This window comes from Cavia porcellus, unplaced genomic scaffold (assembly GCF_034190915.1).
Source record: "Cavia porcellus strain 051 isolate PalLab524CR breed Dunkin Hartley unplaced genomic scaffold, mCavPor4.1 scaffold_33, whole genome shotgun sequence".
Lineage (NCBI taxonomy): Eukaryota > Metazoa > Chordata > Mammalia > Rodentia > Caviidae > Cavia > Cavia porcellus.
In genome coordinates, this window is record NW_026947516.1 from 21,210,481 (window position 1) to 21,234,522 (window position 24,042).

Genomic DNA, 24,042 nt, shown 5'->3' on the forward strand with positions numbered 1-24,042 from the left:
TCCTCCAGTTTTGTTTCAGGACAATGTATGTAGTCCCTGTCTGTGACTGGTCCAGAGGCAGCTATGTAGCCCAATTTAGATTACTGAGAAATAAACAAAAGTCTACTAAGAGCTGGTGAAGGGGGAAGGAGAAGACCTTTTGTTACTGGCATTCTTCTTTCCTGCTTGGGAAGCCATTGTGTAAACATAGGGTGCCTTGTGCTATGGTAGCTATCTCAGGACCATGAAGGAAGGGAGGTAAGGCATAGTTTTAGAGATCTTGAGGGTAACAGAGAAGAAAAATGGAGATACTGTACCTTGAGTGACTGTCAATCCCAATGAGCTTCCCATCAATCTTGAAATGAGTGAGTGTCTAGACTTTCTATCATGTGAAATTAACAAATCCCTATTATTTTGGCCAATTTTAATCAGATATTCTGCATTTGTAGCTGAAAGCATCCTGTTATAACTTTATGCTGGATCAGAACAGAAAAGTTGAGATTATGGCCCCCCCCCATTTTGGGGAAAACATTTTGTTGATGGTTACACAACACATATTCTGGTTGTGGGACAGCTTTATTCTATTAAGGTATAGGCAGGTATTACCTGAAAACTATTGCCTTTCGTGGACTATGCAAAACCAACCAGCAGTCATCGGTCAAGAGAAGCCATTAAATTATACCTAGGATTATACCAAGTGACACCACTCTGGTACCTAATGAATGAATAATTACTCTATTAACTCCTATCAGGACGAGACAAGTATAATCAAAGGTTAACCATATGCAAAGAGGGCACAGAGAAAAACATCAATGCCACTCTGAAGCCCAGTGGAAACTGACGTGTTTTTCTCATGTGGTGAGTCAACATGGCACTGGACAGTGCCTCCCTTCAGCACTGACTTCTGCATTCTTCTCCCAATTGAAACTCCCACTTTCCCACATGCCTGCCAATGCTCCCCCAATCAGCTGTCAATACATCATTCCACCCCTGTCAATTCCAAATAAAAGCCTGTAATTTTCTTTGTTCCCTTCAGAGGGTGCTTGTGTCTCTTTGGCAGCTCTCCCATGCCACAATAAAGGCCTCTTTTCTTTCTTTCTCTATTTTCTCTCCTTTTCTCTCTCTCTCTCACTCACTGAAGACCAACACTGATCAGTGGGCCAGGTCCTCTAGGTGTCTCAGTAGGTTTCCAGGAAGATCCTAGGCTAGGGGAGAGCAAAGATCCACATTGCTGGGATGTCACTGGGAAAGCCAGCTGCCTGGGCTGGTCCTCTTACAGGCCTTACCTTTAAAGAATCTTATTTGCCTAAAATAAGTCCCCTGCAGAGTCTACTCTAGACTCGCCTCTACCAACTCCATCTGGCCTGAAATGTAAATTCTACATTCCACACCAGGACTGATATAAAAAGCCATTGATATCCCCTCATTTAAGCTTCTTAAATCATTTTTTCTTCAATTCCAAAAGTAACACATGATCAATGCATAATTTTTTTAAAAAAACTAACAAAAGAAAGTCAGCTATGATCTTATCACATTAGGGCAATCACTATTAGTATGTCAGTATATTTTCCTCTAGGCTTTTAAAAAATATGCACTTTAGCATATATGTCAGTCTGCTCAGGGGGCCAAAGGGAGATTTTCAAGGGTGAGGTCCCTAGGTTAAAGAATACACGTGTGCAAGACATCAGCAACAGTAGGCAGCATGGAGCAGAACAGAACACAAGAGTGCAAAAGCAAGAACTGCCTGCATCTTTATTGTATTGTATTGTATTGTATTCTTATACAGGTGTTATCTCATATTTACATTCTTACATAGTGCTGTAACCAGTGCATGCCTGTTTACCTGTGCTGCCATGGTTATGTAACTATATCCCACTGTGTGCTTTGCACTAGACAAGCAGGGTGACATCCTTTAACAGCAATCTGACTGGTTCCCCACAACATATTATATATAGTATTGCATGTTGCTTGTTTCGCTGAACCTTGTATGCCAGGTCTCTAAATCTTCTTCATAAATATTTTGTTACATAATCTTCTATGGCACTGTGATTTATCATTTATTTCTTCAATCCCCTATTGGATCATTGGTGTTCAAATAACTCCTACTTTGTTTAGGTGTAAAATGTCACCCAAAGCCTCATGTGTTCAAAGGTGGGGCCTAGAGATGTGACTGGATTATGAAGGTGCTAACCTCATCAATTAATGAGTTCAGAGCTGAACGGGCTATCAGGCGATGGGGCCTACTTGGAGCAGAGAAGTCACTGGGAGTATGCCATTATAGGGTATATTTGGTCTCTAGCCCCTTCCGGGAGTGAGTCCGTCAGGGTCTCTACCCCACTCTTCCTCTGCTATGAGTTGAGCAACTTTTTTCTCTACTACACACACTCTACTGTGATGTTTTGCCTCACCACAGGCCCACAGCAAAGCAGCCAGTCACCACAAATAGAAACGTCTGAAACTATGAGCTAAAATAAACCTTTCTTAACTCATGTATGTCATTTTGTCATAGTAATTGTTATAGTTTGTGTTTAGATGTCTCTCCAAAACCTCATGTGGTCATAGGTAGCTGAATCTAGAGTGTATGATTGATTTGTAATGCAATGCTGGGATTAAGGGTGCTGAGTTTAAGGGTGGGTGATGGCTGGCTCAGTCCACTGATTGGACTAGCACTATCCTAATCTCAATAGACTGGATACAATATATAAAGGACAGAAAAGAAGCTTATCTCTCTCTCGTTGCTTTTGCTGTCTTTTGCTATTATAAACCGTTGACCCTCTGCCTTGTGCTCCCCTGCCCTGGAGCCAGCCAATTATGGACTGAAACCTCTACAAATTTTGAGCTAAATAAACCTTTCCCCTTCTAACTTTGAGTGCCAGGTATTTTGTCTCAGCAATGAGAGAAAAGTAAGAAAGGCAGTGATAGAACGCTAACAGCCCTCCTATCCCTTGCTACTGTAGAAAAGAGCTGCACAAGTATGCTTCCAGGCACTCTACATATAATGAGTTTAGCAGGCTATCCATGCAGATTTCCAATAGCTCTGGAAAAAGGGAATAAGGCCCGGGACTGGGTGGTTTGCTGGTGAATGGTGGAGGTAGTCGAGAAGGGCACAATGAAGAACAGAGAAAACATAGGGGAATGGAGAGAGAACACAAAACTGAGAAGCAGATGCTGAGCAGACAGTTAGGGGAGGAGGTGAAAAAGAAGGCTGCTAAAAATTCCAGCCAACAGGCCATTGCCAAGTGTCCTGGCTAGGAGCTCCCAGAGCTGAACTGGACAATACCTGTACCAACATCTTATCCAGGAAACTAAAACAAGCCCTGGAGGCAGTATCTTAGCAGGGTGAAGTGATTAAAGAACTAAAGGCTAATTAACTCTGCTTCTCCACCTTGGCTGCACAGAAGATTCACCTGCACAATAAAAAAATACCCAAACACTTCATCTCTGGATCCCACCCTGGGGACTGACTCTATTGGAGTGGGGTGTAATCTAGGCATGGGTAAGGGTTCAGCCTCTTTGGGTGATATGAACACGCAGTAAAAAGCGAGCACCACTGGTCTAGCAGAGGCTGCAGGTGACAGGCTGCAGGAAGGAAGGAGTGAGGAAGGATTTGATGAAAAGGAGGAGTGGTGAGGCAATTAGGTAAATGCTAGTGTATTCCCAGTGAGAAGAGAGCCTTCTGGGGCAAGTTTGTGAGGAGTAAATCTATCTCACCATTACTCCAATGCACAGTGAGGAGTGCTGGCCTGATTTGAGGGGGAGAAGAGATGCTGCAGTGCATGATGAAAGTGATAGTCAAAGGCTCAGATAACTGGCAGCAGGTCACACGCACTGCAGCTGGAGAGATGAGGCAGACGGAGAAGTGACCCAGCATATGCAGAACAGAGTGGGAAAAGGGTGCCAGAGCAAGGGGAGCAGATGGAACAGCCTCAGGCCCACCTTGGAACAGACTTGGCATGTCCACTGGTACACAGGGATGGCCAAGTTCACACTAGGAAACTTTGGCTATAACTCTAGGGAGGATACTATCTTCACTCTCCAACCACTCTTCTCAGCCCACTGAAATAAGCAAGTCCACCTGAGAGCTTAAGGTGTGACAACATTTGAGGTGGCAGCCTGTAATGAACTGTGCTTTAGAATGACTCAGAGGCATGGTGCCTGTCACCTGCACTTACGCTGTGAGCCCCAGGAGAATAGGAACTAACTTTTGTGTTCTCAAAGTCTAGCATGTTCCCGGGAAAACCATGTATGATATGCCATCAGCGAAGGAACAAACAAATGAAAGAAGAAACTGTCTTAAGGAAGCATTCTTGCTTCAGGATTGTTGCTTAGAGAGGTGGCTCCTAGCAGGATAGAAGTGGCAGCTGCAGGGCAGAAGGCAGCATTCCATGACATAGCTGCAGAAAGCTGGCTGGCCCATTTCTCTTTATTGGCTACAGTTGACACTAAAAAGACCTGTGCACACTGGAGACTGGCCACACTTAGCAAGCATTTCTATAATTGAGAAGACTGCCTCATTTCTGCCATTCAAGAAGAAGAAGAGGGTCACCGTCCCTCAGGGAGAGCCACTCTTTGCCTTTTAATGCACATTTCAGTCAGTTTTAATGTTCTATGGTTTTAACTTGTAAAGAGTACTTTTTTTGAAACAGCAACAAAACCAAAGGGCCATAAAGAAAAAGATGTGCCAAGGATGAGGTCATTTGCTGAAAAGGGAACCTCAGGTCACCTGGGATACTTCCACAGACAGCTAACTGCAACATACTTCTGCTTCCTGACAGTGAAAAGGACAAACTCTTCAATATTATCATATAATTTTAGTGGCTCAGAGCATGCTCCCCATGACTATGCTATGGTAGCTATGATTAAGACAGAATTTCCATGACTAACTCACTGTGGTGCAAAGAAAATGTCCCAATTTTCACGGTGGTTTTGAAATGAATCAAGCAGGAACTTGATATGAGCTTTCTCAGCCTGGCTGGGAATGTTTCTTCCTAATAGAAAAAGGTTTTGATGCCCAATAGCCAGCCCAAAACTATTAAACTGGCAAGCACTGGGTATTTTTTTAACATTTCATAAGGATGAGAGGCTCTTGGCTTTTGTGACAGTTGGAAGACAAACTCTCTGTAGACATATGCAGATAATTTGTGTTGGACACGATGGAGTTGGCTTGCAAAGGGCCCTTGACTTTTCATGGCACAAGGAATTGCCTATTTTCCCTGAACTCCTCTCATGCTCTATTTGATTCAATTAGAAAATGTAGCCTCTTTTTCCATGGATAGGACAAATGGTACCAGAGACCACACGTGAACTAAACCACATGCACTGATAACAAAGGAGAAACAGTCAAAAGTCAAATACTGGCCAGCTATCAGCAAAGGAGCTGTTTGGCAGCTCTTAAATGGCTCTGTCTATTAATTATATCTTGATGCTTTGGACTTTAAAAAGCTTCTAGAACACAACTTTACCATAGTCAAAGCGTGCTGATGTCACTATCTCCTAGTATCTCTGGAAGCCATCTCTTCTCCACATTCCCATCTTAGATCATTAAGATGCCAGAACTTCTTACATGGAACCACTGTAACACATTTCTCAATTTAAGCTCCTTACTTACTTCCCTACATATGCCACCAGAGAGATGTGCAAAGTGGCTGAATATGTCCCTCTAACTTCTGCGCCATAAGGGCTTGAAACCACAACTGAGACCTCTCACTCAGTGCACCCTAACTCTTACACATACCCATTCCTTTGATCTCAGCATTCAGTGCCATGTACGGATAGTCTTTATTGACGTATCCATCTCATCCCCCAGCCAGGAAAAGAGATGTAGCTTTTCTATTTTTTCCGGGTTGACATTTCAGGCTTGCAGTGAACATTCAATAAATGATTATTCTGATAAATATATTAACAGACTGCCTTTCTGGGTTTTGGTTTTTTCACTATACAAAGTAAAATAATATGAGCCATCAGATTCATGGAGTTATCCCCTTGAAAATGAGAGATTATGTGAAATCCCTTTCAAATCACACAGGTAGAGTTTTGTTTTTATATACTATTAATGAAAGTGTAGGATTCTATTACAGGGATCTAAAAGCAAAACAAGGTTTCTTCCTCTGTTGTCAGGTTTTACAAGGGAATAGATTTAACACAGGATGCATAATTTATAGGATTATTTCATAATATTCACCCAAAGAGTCAAGTGCTTAAGAGATCAGGAGATGTTTTCATGCATTAGAGACCCACAGAATCAAGCTGAGGCCCTGGATCTCACGGGAATGTCACGCACGAGTCCAGCTGAAGACCTTGCCCAATGTCTCACATAAGTCTGTATCAAGCAGATGTGCTGGGAAGGTCCAAAGGTCAGTGGTGGAAGCTAGAAAGTCTGCATCAACAGGATGAAGGATCTGTGCCAGCAGGCTGAGGGATATGCACTGGATCCAGGAAGCAATGCTCAAGGCAAGGACCAGAGCTCCCCTGAAGAGAACCAGAGCCATTCTTAGTTGCACCGAAGATCCGAGCTCCTCTGATGATGGCAACAGCTGAGTTCATATCAGGAGAATCAGCAACACACTATCTTTCCCTCTGGTTCTCCTTTTATGCTGCTGACAACAATCCTCAAGCGGGCCGTCCACACCCAGAACCATGATGATTCAGCTCAGCTGGGTGTTACAAATTGCCCATTAGTTAATTCACTACATCCTCCTACTGTCTTGCCAAAGATTTAAGATTTAAAAACCCCTAAACTCACACGGCCACAGACACCTTTTCACAATGAAATAGCATCATAAGGCACTCTGGAGAGAAAAAACGGAAAGCTCACTTTGCACATCAGTCATTTGACAGGTATGGAAACTCCACACAGGCCACAAAGATAAGCCCCTTACTAGGACTCAGAGGAACGTCTGTGTTGAATGAGGCACTGGCAGGTAAATTAGCAATGACTAGAGTCTGCAGAAAAATATGCCCTCCACAGTGTGTAAGGACAGTGCAGATTAGCTGCTGTTTTTGCATTTATAATCCAGGTGTAAAGTTCTCAGAACACAAGCTGACAAGAGTAAAGAAATCTTGAGCTTCACATAACCCACCTCTATTCCATGATTACCCCCCCATTCTACCTTCACATAAACCTGTGCTATGTGGGCACGATGCAAATTCCAGAAAGCCAGAGATGGAGGGGCTAAGGTTGGAAACTCACTCAAGGTCACTACCAGAAAGTGACAACTACCTCACCCCATACAGATTCATGTCCAGGAATTCTTTCCATTACAGAACACTAGGCAGACATCAGAGATGCTTGATTTCACCACTCATTCAACCAGCTGTGAATTCTGAGAACTGTTTCTATAACAAGAAAAGATACCAGGAAATGTACTTTTCTCCTCTAGTAACACACTAGTTTTGCCCATTGTTTTATCTAAATGGATTTTTAAATGGACAAAAAACAATGCTGGCTTCTTTAAGGAAATTTCTGGTAAGAAATATAAGGTAGCAGGCAAGTTAAGAGGGAATGTATGGCTATTTGGTAAAAAAAATTTATATCATGCAGGAATATGAGAGGGAGATGCCTGCTGTTCCAGCTGTGCCACCTGTTCCTCAAAGAAGTAATATCTAGAATATATAAAGAACTCAAAAAATTAGGCCTCTCTAATTTAAAGACTCAGTCCAAAAATGGGCATCTGAAATGAATAGATACTCTCAGATGAAGCAGAAGTGGCAGACAAATATATGAAACAATGTTCAACATCAATGGTCATTTCAGAGATGCAAATTAAAACAATGCTGAGATACCACCTCACCCTAGAAACAATGGTTATTATGAAGAAATCAACCAATAACAAATGTTGGCAGGGTTGCGGGGAAAGGAACTCTTCACTACTGTTGGTGTGAGTGTAGACTGGTCCACTGTGGAAATCAGTGTAAAGATTCCTTAAAACACTAAAACTAGAATTTCCATTTGACCCAGCTATTCCCCTTCTGGTATCTCCTTCAAAGAATTAAAATCATCGGGCTGGGGATTTAGCTCAGCGGCATAAGCACCTGCCTTGCAAGCAGACAGTTGTGAGTTCAATCCCCAGTACCGATAAAAAAGAAAAAGACAAAAAAAAAAAAAAGAATTAAAATCATCATACCACAGTGATTGTATATACACACCCATGTTTATAGTGGCACAGTTTGTAATGGTTAAATCTTGGAAACAGTTCAAATGCTCATCAATCAATCAATGGATAAAGGAGATGTGGTGGGTTGGTTTTTGTCTTTTTAACAGTGGAGTACTACTCTGTCATAAAAAGGATAAACCTGAGACCTTCCTAGGTAAATGGACGTACCTTGAGACCATACTCTTAAAAAAGGTACACTGGAGACACATGTTCAAATATTATATGGTTTCTCTGGTGTGAGAAACTGAAAGTGTAAATAAGGATTGTGGGGAACCATTCAGACTACTTCAAAGCTTAGGGAGTCTAAGGACACCTGAAAATGTGACCCTGCTGGTCTAGCGCAGCCACACAGTGGGATACAGTTATGTAACCATGACTTAGCACAGATCAACACACATGCGCTGGTTTCGGCACTGTGTAAGAATGTAAACATGGGAGTAAGACCCTGCGTAAGAATTACACAGTGAAGACACGGGCTCTCTCGTGCCCTTGCCCTGGCTCTCTGCTCCGCTCCGTGCTGCCTGCTGCTGTTGCTGATGTCTGGCACACATGTGTTCTTTAACCTTGGGACTTCACCTGTGAAAACCTCCCTTGGGCCTCCTGAGTAAGCTACAAGGACAAAAACATATAATAGATACTGTGAAACAGGAAGAAAACATTCGCATGCAAAGGGGACCTAGGGAGGGAAGAGGGAGAAAAGAAAGAAGGGAAAAGGAGTAAAAAAGAATAGAAGAAGATGGAGACAAAACGTTTGTAAATAAGGAGGGGAAAATGAGTTGAAGGGAAGGGAGGAAAAGGGGAAAAAGAGCAATTAAGGTGTGTCATGTACAGGTACAAACTATGTTATGAATGTTATCATTATGTGTATCTTTCTTGTTTTTGTACCAGGATTAAAACTCAGGGCCTTGTGCTTGCCAGGCAGGCCCTGTGCCCTCACCTACAACCCCAGCTAATTATGTACATCTAAAGTGTACCAGCAATGTTAATTTTAACAATTTATCACTACAAGCCCAAATCAACAATGAAAAATATTTTAATAAATAATGCATTTATCAGAAAGAGCAGTTACGAGGCTGGGGATTTAGCTTGGCGGCATAAGCTCCTGCCTTGCAAGCAGGCGGTCGTGAGTTCGATCCCTGGTACCAATAGAAAAGGAAAAGACAAAAAAAGAAAGAAAGAAAGAGCAGTTACCCTGCTATTCACAGGAAGATAAATGGGCACAGACTTTCTGTAATGATATTTGGCAATGACTATCACAAAGTGTAAATGTGTAGACCTTCAGATACATCAATACCACTTCTAGAAATTAGTCCACAGAAATGTGTAAGTATAAAGTGATATATCTCTGAGTGCTGTGGTTTTCAGACTGTTTTGCCAGCGAATGTCCTAAAATAATTGTGGAAACTGGTACATATCTCCTTATACCTCTTAAAATGGCATTTTATGATTTTATGTAAGTTTTTAGGATATAATTTGTTCTGTACTCTGTTGCTATTTTACAATATAACATATTTCTTTAAGTGTATTCAATGTATTTTTACTCCCACAGCAATTTAACAACTACAATAATCTACTTTTAAATGTTATAAGAGTTTAACAGTTGGAAATTTTACATCATTCCTTCTCTTTCTTGAATCTACATTTCCATCATCCACTCCTGAATTTTATTCTAATGCAATAAGAAAGTATTTTCTTAATTATTTTACTATATTTTTGCTATAAAATATGAGTATAAAATGAAGTTTATGATTTTTTTCTTTTCTGAAATCATTAGGTTCAAAGGGTAAAAAAAATTTTTCTTTTTATTAAAATTATAGTACTATCTAAACTATCAACGAATATATTACACACTATTTTATAAATAATTTTAAAGCATGAGAAAGTAGAATTTTTAGGCCAGGTGTAGTGATGCATGTTGAGATTTCAACACTCATGAGGCTGAGGCAGGAGGATCATTGCAAATGTGAGGCCAGCCTGGGGTACAAAATGAGTTCAAGGTCAGCCTCAACTGAAACTCTGTAACAAAAAGACAATAACCAAAAAAGGAAGAAAAGAAAAGGTAGAATTTTATTGGACTTTCCTCCCAAACTTTTTAGGCGTATGAATGATTACTTAATATCAGAGAGATGGTTTGTATTGGTTCTATAACTTTTCCATTTTAGAGTGCTAAGAAACTTTGTTCACAGAAACGTAAGTAGATGGTAGTGGAAAGAATTCTTATCACAATGTCACTTGGTCTCTGTATGCCTTGTGAATTATATACCAAAAATCAAACAGTAGTATAGCATCATTAACAATTCTTTTTAATAATTCAGTGGGTGTTTTCCCATCTGATTTCATTGGAAGCAAAGGATTAGAAACCTACTAATTAGTGAACAAAACTCACAACCTGGAACTTGTATAGTGAGAAGGATTCAAACCCAAGTCCACATGCTTTTCTCAGTGACTCTGGAACTATCTTGCTTCGCTGTCAGAGTTTGCTCTGGTAATTTAAAAGTTATCTAGGGTGGCAAACATCCTATCCTTTTACATTTCTCCATGAGAATTTGAATTTTTAAAAATCAAAATAATATTTTTAAAAGATGAATGAATAATTTTAAAAGGTTTATAAAAAGATTTGTTCACATCCCTTAACAATTACTCAGACTTCCATATGGCCAGCAAATCTTTTATAAGCAAAACCAATGAGCCTAAGAAAATGCCCAGTTAGATCCTAGAAAGGGCCCCTACTGAAAGATGCAAAACCAAGACGCAGAACTGGTGACATAGCCCAGTGGCCGAGCACTTGCTTAGCATGTGCAAAGCCCTGGGTTTGATCCCAGGACCCCCTCACATACACACATGCACAAAAATAAACCCCTTAGGATCCAGAGAGGTATAGTAGTGTGACTACTGGGCTGTGGGGTAACAGCCCGGACAAAGGAGACATTTTCTTTCTGGAGAGCAAGATGTACAGGTCATCTCATGCTATTTAATAGCACTTTATTTAGATAAAAAGGAGCAGGCATTCATAACATAAAATGTGAATGCACATGTGAAACAATGTCTTGATGTCCAGAATTATACAAAAGCCAAAACTGTGCTCGCTACACAACTTCACAAGCCTTTAGAATTGCTAAGAGGGGTGGGCTTCCATCTACTATAACTATATGAACTGTTTCTTCTTATCTGTAAAACTTGGGAAGGAAAGAAGACTGGGGTAAAATGTATTTAAATGCACTTTAAAAATCTGATGCTCCATGTATGATTTAATGTTTTTTAAATGGTGCTGGGGATTGAACCCAGGGCTTTATAATGCTAGGTAAGCACTCTACCACTGACTCTCACCCCAGGCCCCTGTATGACTGATGTTTTTTTTCTAAACTACAAGCAATTTTCTCTCTCTCATATATATATACATATACACACACACACACACAATGACTAGAATATATATGTATATATATAAAGCTGCTAACGATATGAATTTTTCACCTCCAATATGTACACTATGTGACTGTTTGAATAGTCCAATATTTCTCCTCTTTCCCCACCTCCCACGCATGAGCTATACATGTATTTTTCAAATGCTGTATTGTAATACTCCAAGACTTATATTTGTGCATGCCAACTGGTATGAGTCCATCAGCAAGCTGTAAAGCACTGAGAAAAAGGTCACCATGGCAAGTTTCCCATTAAGCTAAATGTGTTCAATCTTTAAACTTGGAGCTTATACTCTTTCTAATAATAGAAGATGCCATTTGTTTTATTTAATGTGCTTAAATAGTAAAATAAAATTAGCAATCCCTCAAATTAAAAACCTTTCTGTAAATGACTTGTGAAATTCCAAAGAGTATGACCCTCAGGGAGCAATGCCTAAGGCCTGGGAAGGTGATGAGTGTCACTATAGGTTACTGCAAAGGTAAGTAAACAGGTTTTTGGATCCAAATCAGGGAACTATTTGAACCTCCACCTCAGTGTCATCACCAGATTCAACTACTTTTAATTGGGCCCACCAATCTCATTCCCTAACTGCTAATCACTTTTCTCATTTCAAGAATCAATGTTAAATAGGTCATTAACCTTGGCCAAGGTTTCCAGACCATGCCTTAGCAACAGCCCATGGCTAGAGGAAGATTTTGACAACTCACTCAATAGAATGACAGCAATAAAATATGAACTAAAATACAGTTTATCCATATGGCTTTAGGATGACAAAGTGGTATCTTAGCATGGACTTTTGGCAGGTTATATATTCCCCTGGATATTTCCAAGTAAAAGGAAAACCAGAGGGGGGTTCGCCCCATCTATGAGCCCACAGTCAGTGGGTCGAGGGTGGGGAGCATCCCAAGCCACATAAAGACCATGTGCAATTGGATAGCTGGGTGTCACCAGTTCCTTTCTTGCTTCTACATTCATTTGCAGCTCAGAGGCCTCCATGGGTTACAGTGTGGATGCAGCAAAGGTTATTACGTAAGTCCTTGTGTTGTAAAGAGACTAGTATGAAACCATGGGATGGATGGATATATATATATTTGTACTCTCTCAAAGGCTTAATAGGTCTCAGCCTGGAGCAAAGCAAAAGGAACTCAAGCCAACAGACTGGATGAAGAACATGGAAGGTCCTGTCTGCAGAGACACAACCAAAATATTGGGAGAGGACACAGTCTCTGCACAGGTGAATTTTTCAGAGGTTGGTTGCAAATCCACATAGCTAGTAAGAGGCACTGCAGCCTTCTCCAATTCAAGAACCACACTGATGCCCCCTACCCCTCCAAGTCTCCCTTTACTCCTCTGCAGTCAGTTATATTCCTTGTTGCAGGCTAAAAGGTGGAAGTAGCTTGGGCAGGATAACACTGTTTACACCAAGTGCTATTCCCTCTGTTATGGAATAATTCATGCCACCAAATGTATGCCTCCAAAGAGTTTAGGCAATATTTGTTATGATCTCCTCACTCTCATTTGTTTGATCTCCCCCTGTGTTTCTGTAGTCTTTTTTTGTCTTTTTCCTTTTTTATCGGTACCAGGGATCAAACTCACGACTGCCTGCTTGCAAGGCAGGCGCTTATGCCGCTGAGGTAAATCCCCAGACCCTCTGTAGTCTTTTTGAGGATTTTCCTATTGGTGCCTTATTGCTTTCCCACATATCTGATGTGATGGGGTAAGAGATGTTCACGGAACCCCTCACAACTAAACACAAATCCAGTTTTCATGATACTGCCAAGAGCAGGGCTGCCTTGCATGTATAGGGGTGGCACATGGGTGGGGTCAGAACCTGGGTTCTAAGAACCAAAGTCTCTTAACTGTGAAGGCCTGTGCTCAGTTTACATCTAATATCAGGCCCTTCAAAAGATAAAGAAATATGAGGCCTCCACATTTGGCCCATAACCTGTTTGACTGGAAGACACCTTTTAAATGAGTGCTGGTGGCCAGCTTCAGTGGGTTTACTCAGCCACAGACCTACATGGTGAGTCTTGAGGGCTGGGAATGGGAAGGTGAGTGCTCAAGGCATCCCAGGGAAAGAGTCAGGCATGAGTGCTCTACCGAATTGAGTCTCCACAAATGCCTGAAGAAACAAAATTATTAGGAGGACAGTGTGGGCTAATGAACAACCTGTCAAAAGTATAGCCTGTTTCAATTCCATGAAAAATGTCTGATCCTCTGCATAATCTGTTTTCTTTTTGTTACCATATGTGACAAAGGAGTGCTTCTCAAATACAACTGAGAGAATTTTAAGTCTGATCATGGCTTGTTTCCCCAAATAGGAGCCAGAGCAGCAGGTGTCCACACAGACCCACCTTACAGTGCATTCTGAGACATGACTGTTACAACAGAAACCACATCTGCCATTCCTCAGCTTAGAAAATGCCAACCACATCCCTGGTCCCTAAGGTGGCATCTAAAGGTCACTAGTAAGGTGATAGTGTCTGTAGGAGCATGCTGAGCCCTCCAAATAAAAATTCTTATGTCTGAGCAACTAACTCTGAGAGAGATGGAGCTGGGTCTCACTGTTCACACTAAGCCTTAGTCACTAGTCTATCTGGACCTCTCCAAATGGCACTCATGGAGTTCTTTATAGCAGGATATAGCATGTTCTATGGAACTAGAGAAATTCCTTAACTATCTGAAATGCTGTAAGGACCAATAACTGGCTCTTTAATGCCAAAGCAGAAGTTTAATACAAAATTTTCTGGTTTAATATAATAATATAAACAGGATAGAAAAGCCAAGGTCCAAAGGCAGGGGATCTAAGTCTTCCCTCAAAATATGTCCAAAAATCCCTAGAAATTCTGTATTATTTTGGTACTTGGGACTAAACCCAGGAGCTTTACAGTGAGCCACATCTCAGCCCTTTTTATTTTGAGGCAGGGTCTAAGTTTCCCAGATGTGACTCAAACTTGAGATCCTCTTACCTCAGACTTCCAGAGTGTTGGGATTACCAGACCTGGCTGAAATGTTTTCTTATAGTAGAAAGTAAAACTTGTAAAAAGAATTTAATCACTTGTTTAGAGAGACTTGATGACACAGCAACAAAAATTTTGTGTTGCCACTATTGAACTGCTTTGTATGACCTGCACAGGTTTACCACACAGGTTGAAGATTCAAAATTTGGCACTAATCAAATTTTGTGTTTGTTTGCCTTTTATTTCATATCTACTTAAATGCCAAATATACTCTATGTGACAATCAGAGTCAAATTGTATCAATTTTTCTAGGGAAGTAACTTGCCATAAACCTGAGGGAGAGCTTTTTCCAAGCTCATAGGTATGTCAAGAAGAGTTGAATAACAGTTGGTTATCTATGTAAATGATTGAAGACTTCAATGACCTTAAAGCATTCTAAAACCGTGTCCAAGTTTCCTGGTTTTCTTTACTCTCTGATTGCTCTAAAAATATGTCTCCTATAGGGCAACTGATGATGAGAAAAACACGCAAAACTTTTGGTAGGCACCTAAATATTAGTTTCTTTTTTTCCTATCTTCCTTGCACACACTGCTTTTCTTCCAATACTAGAAGACAGAGTTGCTGTGAGACAGGAGACAAAAACAGCGAGGATCTGTTCTCCACTGCACTGGAGGAACAACTCTAACACAGGGCCATTTACATCCCTCAGTGGCAACCATACATAACTGTACCTCAAGGAGGTATCAAAGATTATAAAGGCCTATCCCACCCCAAATATGGTTAGAAAGTATGCCTGAACCTTTAAAGTGCGTTGGTGTCAGTTTACTGTCATAGCTATAGTCAGTTATGCATCACTGGCCAGGTGGGCTTCAATTTAAGAAAACTGTAAAAAGATAAATATATTGAACACTCTATGGGAACTTAACTGCATCCTTAAATGACTCTCTCTGTGCTTTTAGAGAGCTTTCTTGCATCAATATTATTCTATATATAAACATTGGTTTACACACAACTCAGAGACACCAGTAAAGTGCTTATTGATCTACATAATTACAAACATTTTATAAAATGGAGCACTTCTAATGCCATACTTAAGAGATGAGTGGTGTTTATGTGATTTTTTAATATTGGGACCTAAATGTGAGTATTAGGAAAAATTCAATTGGCTTTTTTAAAACCAGTTTTAGTGAGGTGTACTTTATACACTTGTTTTAAAATTTACCTGTTTTAAGCATACAACTTAATTTTTAGTTAATTTAGAGTTGTGTAACAATCATCACAATCCAGTTTTAGAATCTTTTCAATTGATCCCCAAATCAATAAGCTCTAATAGCATTCCTAGGGCATAAGAGAATTGTTTTTTTACATTCCTTAGTCTAAATGAACCACAGTCCACAGGCTTTCACAAGAGATCAGAAGACAAAGTGAAGCTAGCCTTTATCTTTTGAACCGTATCCATGTTCCAGGTGCTCCAACTTTAGAAGTAGCAACTATTGACTTCTAAATTGACTACAGTATGAGGTAAGATTGGAGGATAAAATTGAAAATGAAGGGAGAAATCTTCACCTTCTTCAAGCTGAAGAAGTGGTAACATTGACATAAATTGGGGAAAGCTGGAGAAGACTTGAATAGAATGAAAAAAAAAATCCAGTCCAAATGAAGGTGCCAAGCAACTGACAAGGAATGAGAAGGGCTTTCTCTAAGTCAGTTAGTAGAAAATAAGTGACTTAGTTCACAGGCTGTTTCCCATTTGGAGGCTGGTTTGCTATGTGCTTTAGTGAGAGAGAAACTGAAAATCTCTCAGCAGTATCAAAGTATAACAATAAATCTCACAATATATGGCACAATAAAAGTAAAGACTATGGGTGCTTGACTTTGAGACCTATAATCTCCCATTTAATCAGAATACAGATTCTTCCATCAGCAAGAAAATACTGGACAATTGAATTTTCATTTCTACTCATGCACAGGCCTGCATTGGAGCCCATCCATGTTTTCTATTATGTTACTTGAAATATGGCTGCATAGTTTGATACAAACAATATCTCAAACTGACAACAATTTAGTTTTGGACCAATTGATTTCATTCTAAATTATTGCTGGCTGACAGATGCTGGTAGCTGCCTACATGAGATGCAAAAAAGCCATGTTCTGTAATTTAATATTATAATAATTTAAAATTACAGCTTTATTAAGAGGAAACACAGATTTATTTATATTCTAACACTGATGGTTCCTAATGGCTTTCAGGGCCATATAACACTATTCACTATAACCCACATTTGGACGATTTCAATTGTCTTGAATCACTAACAAAACGTTCTGGTGGAAACAATTTCCTTCTTGATGTAAAGCAATGAATAAACACTATCAAAGCAGCCCTGAAGACAGCCATCTTCTCTAAAATGTCTTTTACTCCTCCACCAACCCACCTACAAAGAACATTTCTGCCTTGGAGCCTAGAAACAATTTGCCTAGAAAGCCTCCTGCGGTGTTGCAAAATCCCACTTTGCCTTCAGTGTGGGATTTGTGGGGATTGATTCCTAAATCCTATGTTCCTCTTCCCCTCTTCATATGGTGAGGAATTATCTTCCTGATCCAGTAGTCACTTATAAACAAATAACATTAATAATAAGTATGCCTGTCTCTTTGCAACCCATGAAATAGTTTGACATAATTTTCAAAGAGAAGGAAGTTAATCAAGATGTTAGCATTTATATACATAAGAAGAGGAAGATCAGAGCCTATAAATTACAGAAGGCCACCAGCTAGGAAGCAGCACATTTACCACTCAAATCCACCCTGTTCCAGCACCCTGACCCCAGAAAACCATCCTTTCTTCTGATTAGTATTGCAAATTCAGGCCTCCCCATGTCATCTCACTTTTTATTTCCTGTGTGAGGGGCCCATGGAAGGCAGGGCTTGTATGAGAGCCTCAGTATCCAGACACTCTTTTCTTTTAGTAGCAAGTGCTCAAGTTTGTACTGACTGATTATATAGCTGCCAATTATCATTTCTTACAATGTATGCAATATTCTATGTATATTAAGTTGTTAACTTGAGGAATTACTGTATAGTCCTCTAAGATTAATGCCTTCTTGGCAAAATGACAGAACCAACCTCAGCAGTATTTTTCTGGGGCCCAAATACATACACTGGTGCCTAGTCTACACAGTATGAAAATCTTCTGTAGACTTACCCTTCCTCTATCAATAGCTCCAACATTTCCAAAGTAGCTGGTCATACTGGAAAACATACTATTGATATTTTTGCAAGAACCACCTTAGACATTTCCAGACCCACAGACAGCAAGAGTCAAAGGCCAGTGCTCTTACCAAGCAAGACACAGAGCTCAGTGTATTCTGTAGGTGAAAGAACACCACATGATCTTCACCAACACTTTGCCAACTAGTCACCCTGGCTTAAAATGCAGCCCAAATACTGAACTGCAGTGTTAGAACTGGAACTCAATCAGCCTCATTCTGATGACTCCTTTTCATTCAAAGCTGATCACTGCTCTGCTTGTCCCTGCTTTTTAACCAGATCAAAGCTATAGCAGGCCAGAGTTTCTGCTGGTACTGCATCAGCCCAAGCTGTCAGGTTATTCCTCCTGACTTACTTCTCAAAGGCTGGCTGGTGATGTAAACCAGCTTTTGGAAACAGGGCAAGTACTTTTGGTATTTACAGTCAAAACCGCACATCCTACCCACAAACTTTCACAAGGTCAGGCCAGCAGAGTCAGGTCAGCAGTTTGTAAATATGCCATTTTGTTAGCAGTTTCAGAAGAAAACAGTACCCAAACTGAGGGGGAATACCAGGCAAGAAGATTGCTCATGTCGGGGACTCTAGGGTTCTTATACGGCCTGCCAAACCTTGAATATTTGTTTCTAAATTGAGTAGCCGACACAGATGATGCTGGAAACCTATCTTCAATGTCGAATCAATCCCTGGTAGTAAGTGCCAGAGCTTAGGGCGGGTGTGTGGTTGGAAAAGAGCAACATGAGGGAGGCTAGTGGTGATGACAATGTTCGGTGTCTTGACCACAGTGGTGGATACATAAACCTACATATAAAACTCATATGACAGAATTGCAGAGAACTCAATACTTGCATAGGTACTACTAAAACAGGGTAAATCTGAGTAAGATTGGTGGATTATATCAATGGCAATGTCCTGGTAAGAATACTGTACAGTAGTTCTGCACGATGTTACCATAGGGAGAAGAATAGGTAAAGAGTGTGTAGATCTGTCTGTATCATTTCTTACGACTGCCTGTGAATCTACAATGACCTCACAACAAAAAGTTTAAATAAAATTAAGCATATTTTAAAATGTGGCCCTCTACCATAGCTAGAATATGAGAGAATGCGAGCTGAACACCACAAATTAAACATACAAAGTTAAAAATAAAGTTTAGACCCTGGTTCTGGACTTTCTAAAAGGGCTACCACTCAGGTTAGTTTGCCAGTAGCCTCATACCCACCAAGGCCTTTCCGCTAAAAGATCTCTGACTTTTGTTTATGCAGACAGACTTTAGCCCCCTCCTTTTTATCACACCACACAGTGGTGTCTTAACCTCGGAAAAACTCACTCCTGTTTTGAACTAAGTGGTAACTGCCATACCAAAGCTCATTTTAAACTCAAAGTCAAAATACTTAGTGCAGCATCTACAATGAGCCCTGCCATTTTACATGTGTGCCCATTTACATTTTTACAGTAAATACACCTCACTAGAAAATACGAGCACAAGCGCTCATGCCCACTTATACAAAAAGGTTTATTCATGATTATCTTCATTAGATCTTGCAAGGAATTTCTGCTAAGGCCAGGGAAGGTTAAAAATCCCAGGCATTCCATTTTTGTGTGCAAACCACCATCACCTTCCTTCTTTACAGAATTCTGATACCTAAAGCTAAGCAAAGCTTCGTAAAGAGTAGGTATTGCAATGATCATGTTAGCTCTCATCACACTGCTTAAAGGGTCACGCTGGGCTTTGCAGCACTTTGCTAACTCTGTAAAAAGGGAAGAACAATGTCCTTACTTACCAATGTCATTGCTGCGGTCTGAGAGGTCCTTGTCCAAGATGCTGGATAGCGCACTGCCCGCCAAATCAATCTTTGGACCGTCACCCCTATGTTAAAAAGATAAGCCCAAAAATTTAATAATTGGTATGTGCCTTCATCATTCTGTCAGCTTTCTGACTGCATACACTTTAAGGAGGGTGCTGGACTTGGGTGAGTGGCACTGTTGCTTGCAAGAGACCTACAGGGTGGCAATGAGCTATCCAGTCACATGGGCCAGTAAACTGGATGGCCCCCTCTCTTGCATATGTATTTGAAGATGGCTATTTTAATAATAACTGTTCGCCAGAACACCTCCAGCCACAAACCCTCCCACTGGGTACACAGGATTAGGACATAGGCCTTCTCCCGCCCCATGGCCAAATAAGCACTGGTAAACTGGGAGCTTCCCTTTTAAGGAACACAGAATTTAGCCAATACTGCTTGTCAAAGGTCAGCTACTTTTAACCTTGAGAAAAAGGTTCTCAGGCCTGGGGCTGAGGCATCAGCCAGGCTGTTGACAGGGACAAGGTGTCAAGTTGAGATCTGGCAGCCTAAAAGTTGGCACTGAGGCGCAGGTCTGTAAAATGAGATGGCCTGGGGGGGTTGCTTCCATGCCCATCAGGACATGAATGACTTCCCCCTGGACCTGGGCTGGAAGCAGCACACATTTGCGATGAACACGCCTCCAAGATGATGACAGAAACATAGTCTCCTCATGCATTAGCATAGGTTCCTCCAAATGCCTCCAACAGGGCAGCTCTCTGGCTGCTTTGGGAAATGAGTCCTGAGCAAAATTATCCCAGGTCATAACAACAGTTAAATAGGAAAATATTCCTGTCTATAAAATGAGAGGGAAACCTAGCAGTTGTTCCAGGCAAAGCAACAGATTTACTCAACAAGTGCTCGTCAAATGCCTACTGAGCGAGGGGTATGGAGAGGGCCCAGGGAGCCAGTAACCACTGTAGAAAGGCACATTATCTAAATGGGAAAGACAAATACACAGACAAACATAGGCCCAGCATGGCACAGGCCATGCAAGATACAGATGTGTCACCATCCTGGATAAGTAGGGAATCTCCATGGCCCAGGATGGGCCCAGGTATACAGAACAGGCAGTGTTACAGTTGAGCCTTGGAGGAAAAGGAGGTGAGAACATATTGTAAGAGGTATGACTGAGGAAGGACCCCAGTGTGGGTGAGGGTGACTACGTGGTCAGGGCTCCCAAGTCCCCAGAGAGAAGCAAGAGGAGAAGAGTTGGCTAAGTTGGTGAGGCCAGCCTGTGCTGGACCAGGCATGGCAAAGTTTGGCCTGTCCTGAAGGTAATGTAATGGAGGATAGAGGAAAGGTTGCAGCAGGAGACCTGTAAACCTGGAGGAAGTGTGGCTGGCATGGGTGGACTCTGAATGAGGGAGTTGGTAGGGAGACTCCTAGGCTTCTCAATGTAGAAGATGGAGTGGCAGGAACATTCAGCATAGTGGCATGTCTTTGTAATGGTGAAGACGACCCATGGGAAGGAGGTAAGCCTTCTCCACTTTCCAGGTGGAATACCCCTGACTCACCCTCCACCAGAGCTGAGGACTGGGACTGAGCCCAACAGCTTAAAGACTGTCCTGTGAGTATACATTATGAGACTTGCTGAACCGTGTCAGCTAGGTTGAAATAGAAGTTTAGGCATGCCATGATCAGCTGAACATGGAAAGGAGAAACAGCTTGGATTTCATAGATGTACCTTGTTTCCTGACTCACCCAACTTTCTGAGGCCGTGGAGCCCCAAGCCAGGGCTCTATCACAGACTCTCTCTCCACCCCCTGGTCAGGCCACTCAAGGCCACTGCCTTAGATAGATCCAGAGCTAAGTGGAATTGTAGAGGGGAGGAAGTTTATTTCCAAACATTTTATTGTCAGAGCCCCATCATTCATTAATTTGAAGGTAGAGTCAGTCCTCTATATCCATGTATTTCTCATCTGTGAATTCAACCAACCTCAGACTTACAACATAGCAGAAAAACAGAAACAAATCGTATGATTTAAAAATGGGCGAATGAGTTAAACAGACATTTCTCAAAAAATATACAAATGCATACCAAAAAGTTTTCAATATCATCATGAAAATACAAATCAAAAGCATAATGAAATATTATCCCATTCCAATTAGAATAGTTTTTATCAAAAACATAAAAAATAACAAATGCTGACAAGGATAGGAGAAAGGGAAACATTCATATACTGGTGGTTGTGGTGGTTAAGGTAAATTAGCATGGTTATTATGGAAATAGTATGGAGGTTCCTCAGAAACAAAAGCAGAACTACCACATGATTCATCAGTACCACTTCTAGACATAAAATTCAAAGGAACTAAAATCAGTATGTGACAAAGACATCTGCACTTCACTACTTACTGCAATGCTATTAACAATATCCAAGATATGGAATCAAACTTCATGTATCTCGATGAACAGATAGAAAATGCAGTATAAATAATAATGAAATGTTACTCAGCAACAAAAAGAATGAAATTCTGTCTTTTGCAAAAACATGGATGGAAATGGAAGACATTATGTTAGGTGAAATAAATTAAGAACAGAAAGACAAATACCACATGTTTTCACTTATTTATAAAGCCAGAAAATTATCTTAAAGAAGCAAAGAATAGAATAATGGCTACTAAAGCCTGAGAAAGATGTAGGAAGGGAAGGGGAGAGGATGATTAATGGGTATAGGAGTACAGGTAAAATCCAGGAGTAACTTTAGTGTTCTTTTTCACACCAGGATAACTACAGTTGACAATAATTAATAGATATCCAAAGAGCTAACAGAGATTTTTGAATGTTCTCAACACAAAGAAATGATAAATGTCTGAGGTAATAGATATGCCAATTACCCTGATCCAATCATTTTATATTATGTACGTGTACTGAAGTGTCACACTGCAACCCATAAATACATATAATTATACTGTGTTAATTAAAAACAAATATACTTTTTTATTTTATTTTTTATTGGTACTGGGGATTGAACTCATGACCACCTGCTTGCAAGGCAGGTGCTTATGCCACTGAGCTAAATTCCCAGCCCCCAAATATATACATTTTTAAAAAGAAAACATTCAGGGGAAAACTGTATCTATACTGAACATATACGGTCTCCCCCACTTGCCAGTATTCCCTACACTATGTAGTATAACACTTATTTGCACGGCATTTACAATGTACTAGGTATTATAAATCATCTAGGGCTTATTTATGGTATGTAGGAAGATGTGCACAATGTAAAAATACTATACAACTTTATATAAGGGACTTGACCACTGGAAGATTTCGGCATCTTTGTAGACAGAGTTCTTGAAACCAACCCCCTCACAGATACAGAAGACAACTGTAATTTTTTGAATGAAATGTTTTAGAAAGCAGAATTATTAGTTGTAAAGTATTTTCATTTTTAAAACTCTTCCTTTCCCAAGAAAGGAATAAATTAGGTGAGTGTGGTAGTACATGCCTGTAATCCCGGCACTCTGGGAGGTTGAAGCAGGAGGATCACAAATTCGAGTCCAACCTGGTCAACTTAGTGACTTAGAAAGACCCTTTAAGTTTTTTTTTTTTTTTTTTTTAAAGAGGAAAAAAAAAAGAAAAAAAAACAAAACAGAAAAAGGGTAAAAATACATAATTTCAACAAAAAATAAACAGCAAGAAATCAGTAATAGATAAATTACATAGTGTTCTCTTGTAAATAGCTGTTCAAGTTACAAAAGTAAAGCATACAAAGTGGACATTCAAACAGCGAGACTGCAAACAGTTCTGTTCCACTATCCAACAAAACTTATTAATATGGTTATCAATCCTACACACTTAAACATACATGCAGTTATATCCTTTAGAGCACTTTCTTTTCCTCCTTTATTATAATAGCAATTACATATTTAGGATTATGTTACTCCTAAATTTCTTATTACTTTTTATGCTAGAGACACAATGTGATATTTATAAATATGATTATTTATTTCACTAATTAGGATAGTCTCAAGTTGTCTCCGTTTGCCTACGAAGGCCTCAAGATCATCCTTTTTATAGCTGAATAATATTCCATTGTATAAAAATACCACATTTTTTTCATCCACTCTGCAGTTGATGGGCATCTTGGTTGTTTTCAAGATTTAGCTATCACAAATTGTGCTGCTATGAACATGGGTGCACTTATCGCTGTGATAAGACCTATTCAGTTTTTCTAAGAAAACACCGAGGAGGGGAAAAGCTGGATGGAATGAAACTTCCAATTCTAGTCTTCTGAGAAATCTCCATACTGATTTTTCTATAGTGGTTGCACCAGTTTACACTTCCATCAACAGTGGAGAAGTGTTTCTTTTTCCTCACAGCCAACATTTGTTATCAGTTGATTCTTGATGGCTGCTATGCTTTCTGGAGTGAGATGAAATCTCAATGCTGTTTTAATTTGCATTTTTCTAATGACT

At 40.3% G+C, this 24,042-nt stretch overlaps 1 protein-coding gene across 10 annotated transcripts in view; it reads right to left on the reverse strand.

Annotated features, from left to right (window-relative positions):
* Sh3kbp1 (SH3 domain containing kinase binding protein 1) overlaps positions 1-24,042 on the reverse strand; it is a 324,470-nt gene that overhangs the window by 15,106 nt on the left and 285,322 nt on the right. For 9 of the 10 annotated variants that reach the window (XM_023563617.2, XM_003466417.5, XM_023563616.2 and 6 more), the window contains one exon: positions 19,561-19,646. In XM_023563617.2, the coding sequence (XP_023419385.1) occupies positions 19,561-19,646 (86 nt within the window). Of the gene's footprint in view, positions 1-19,560; positions 19,647-19,781; positions 19,892-24,042 lie in introns of those variants that run through there. The other variant, XM_063242894.1, reaches the window with a different exon arrangement.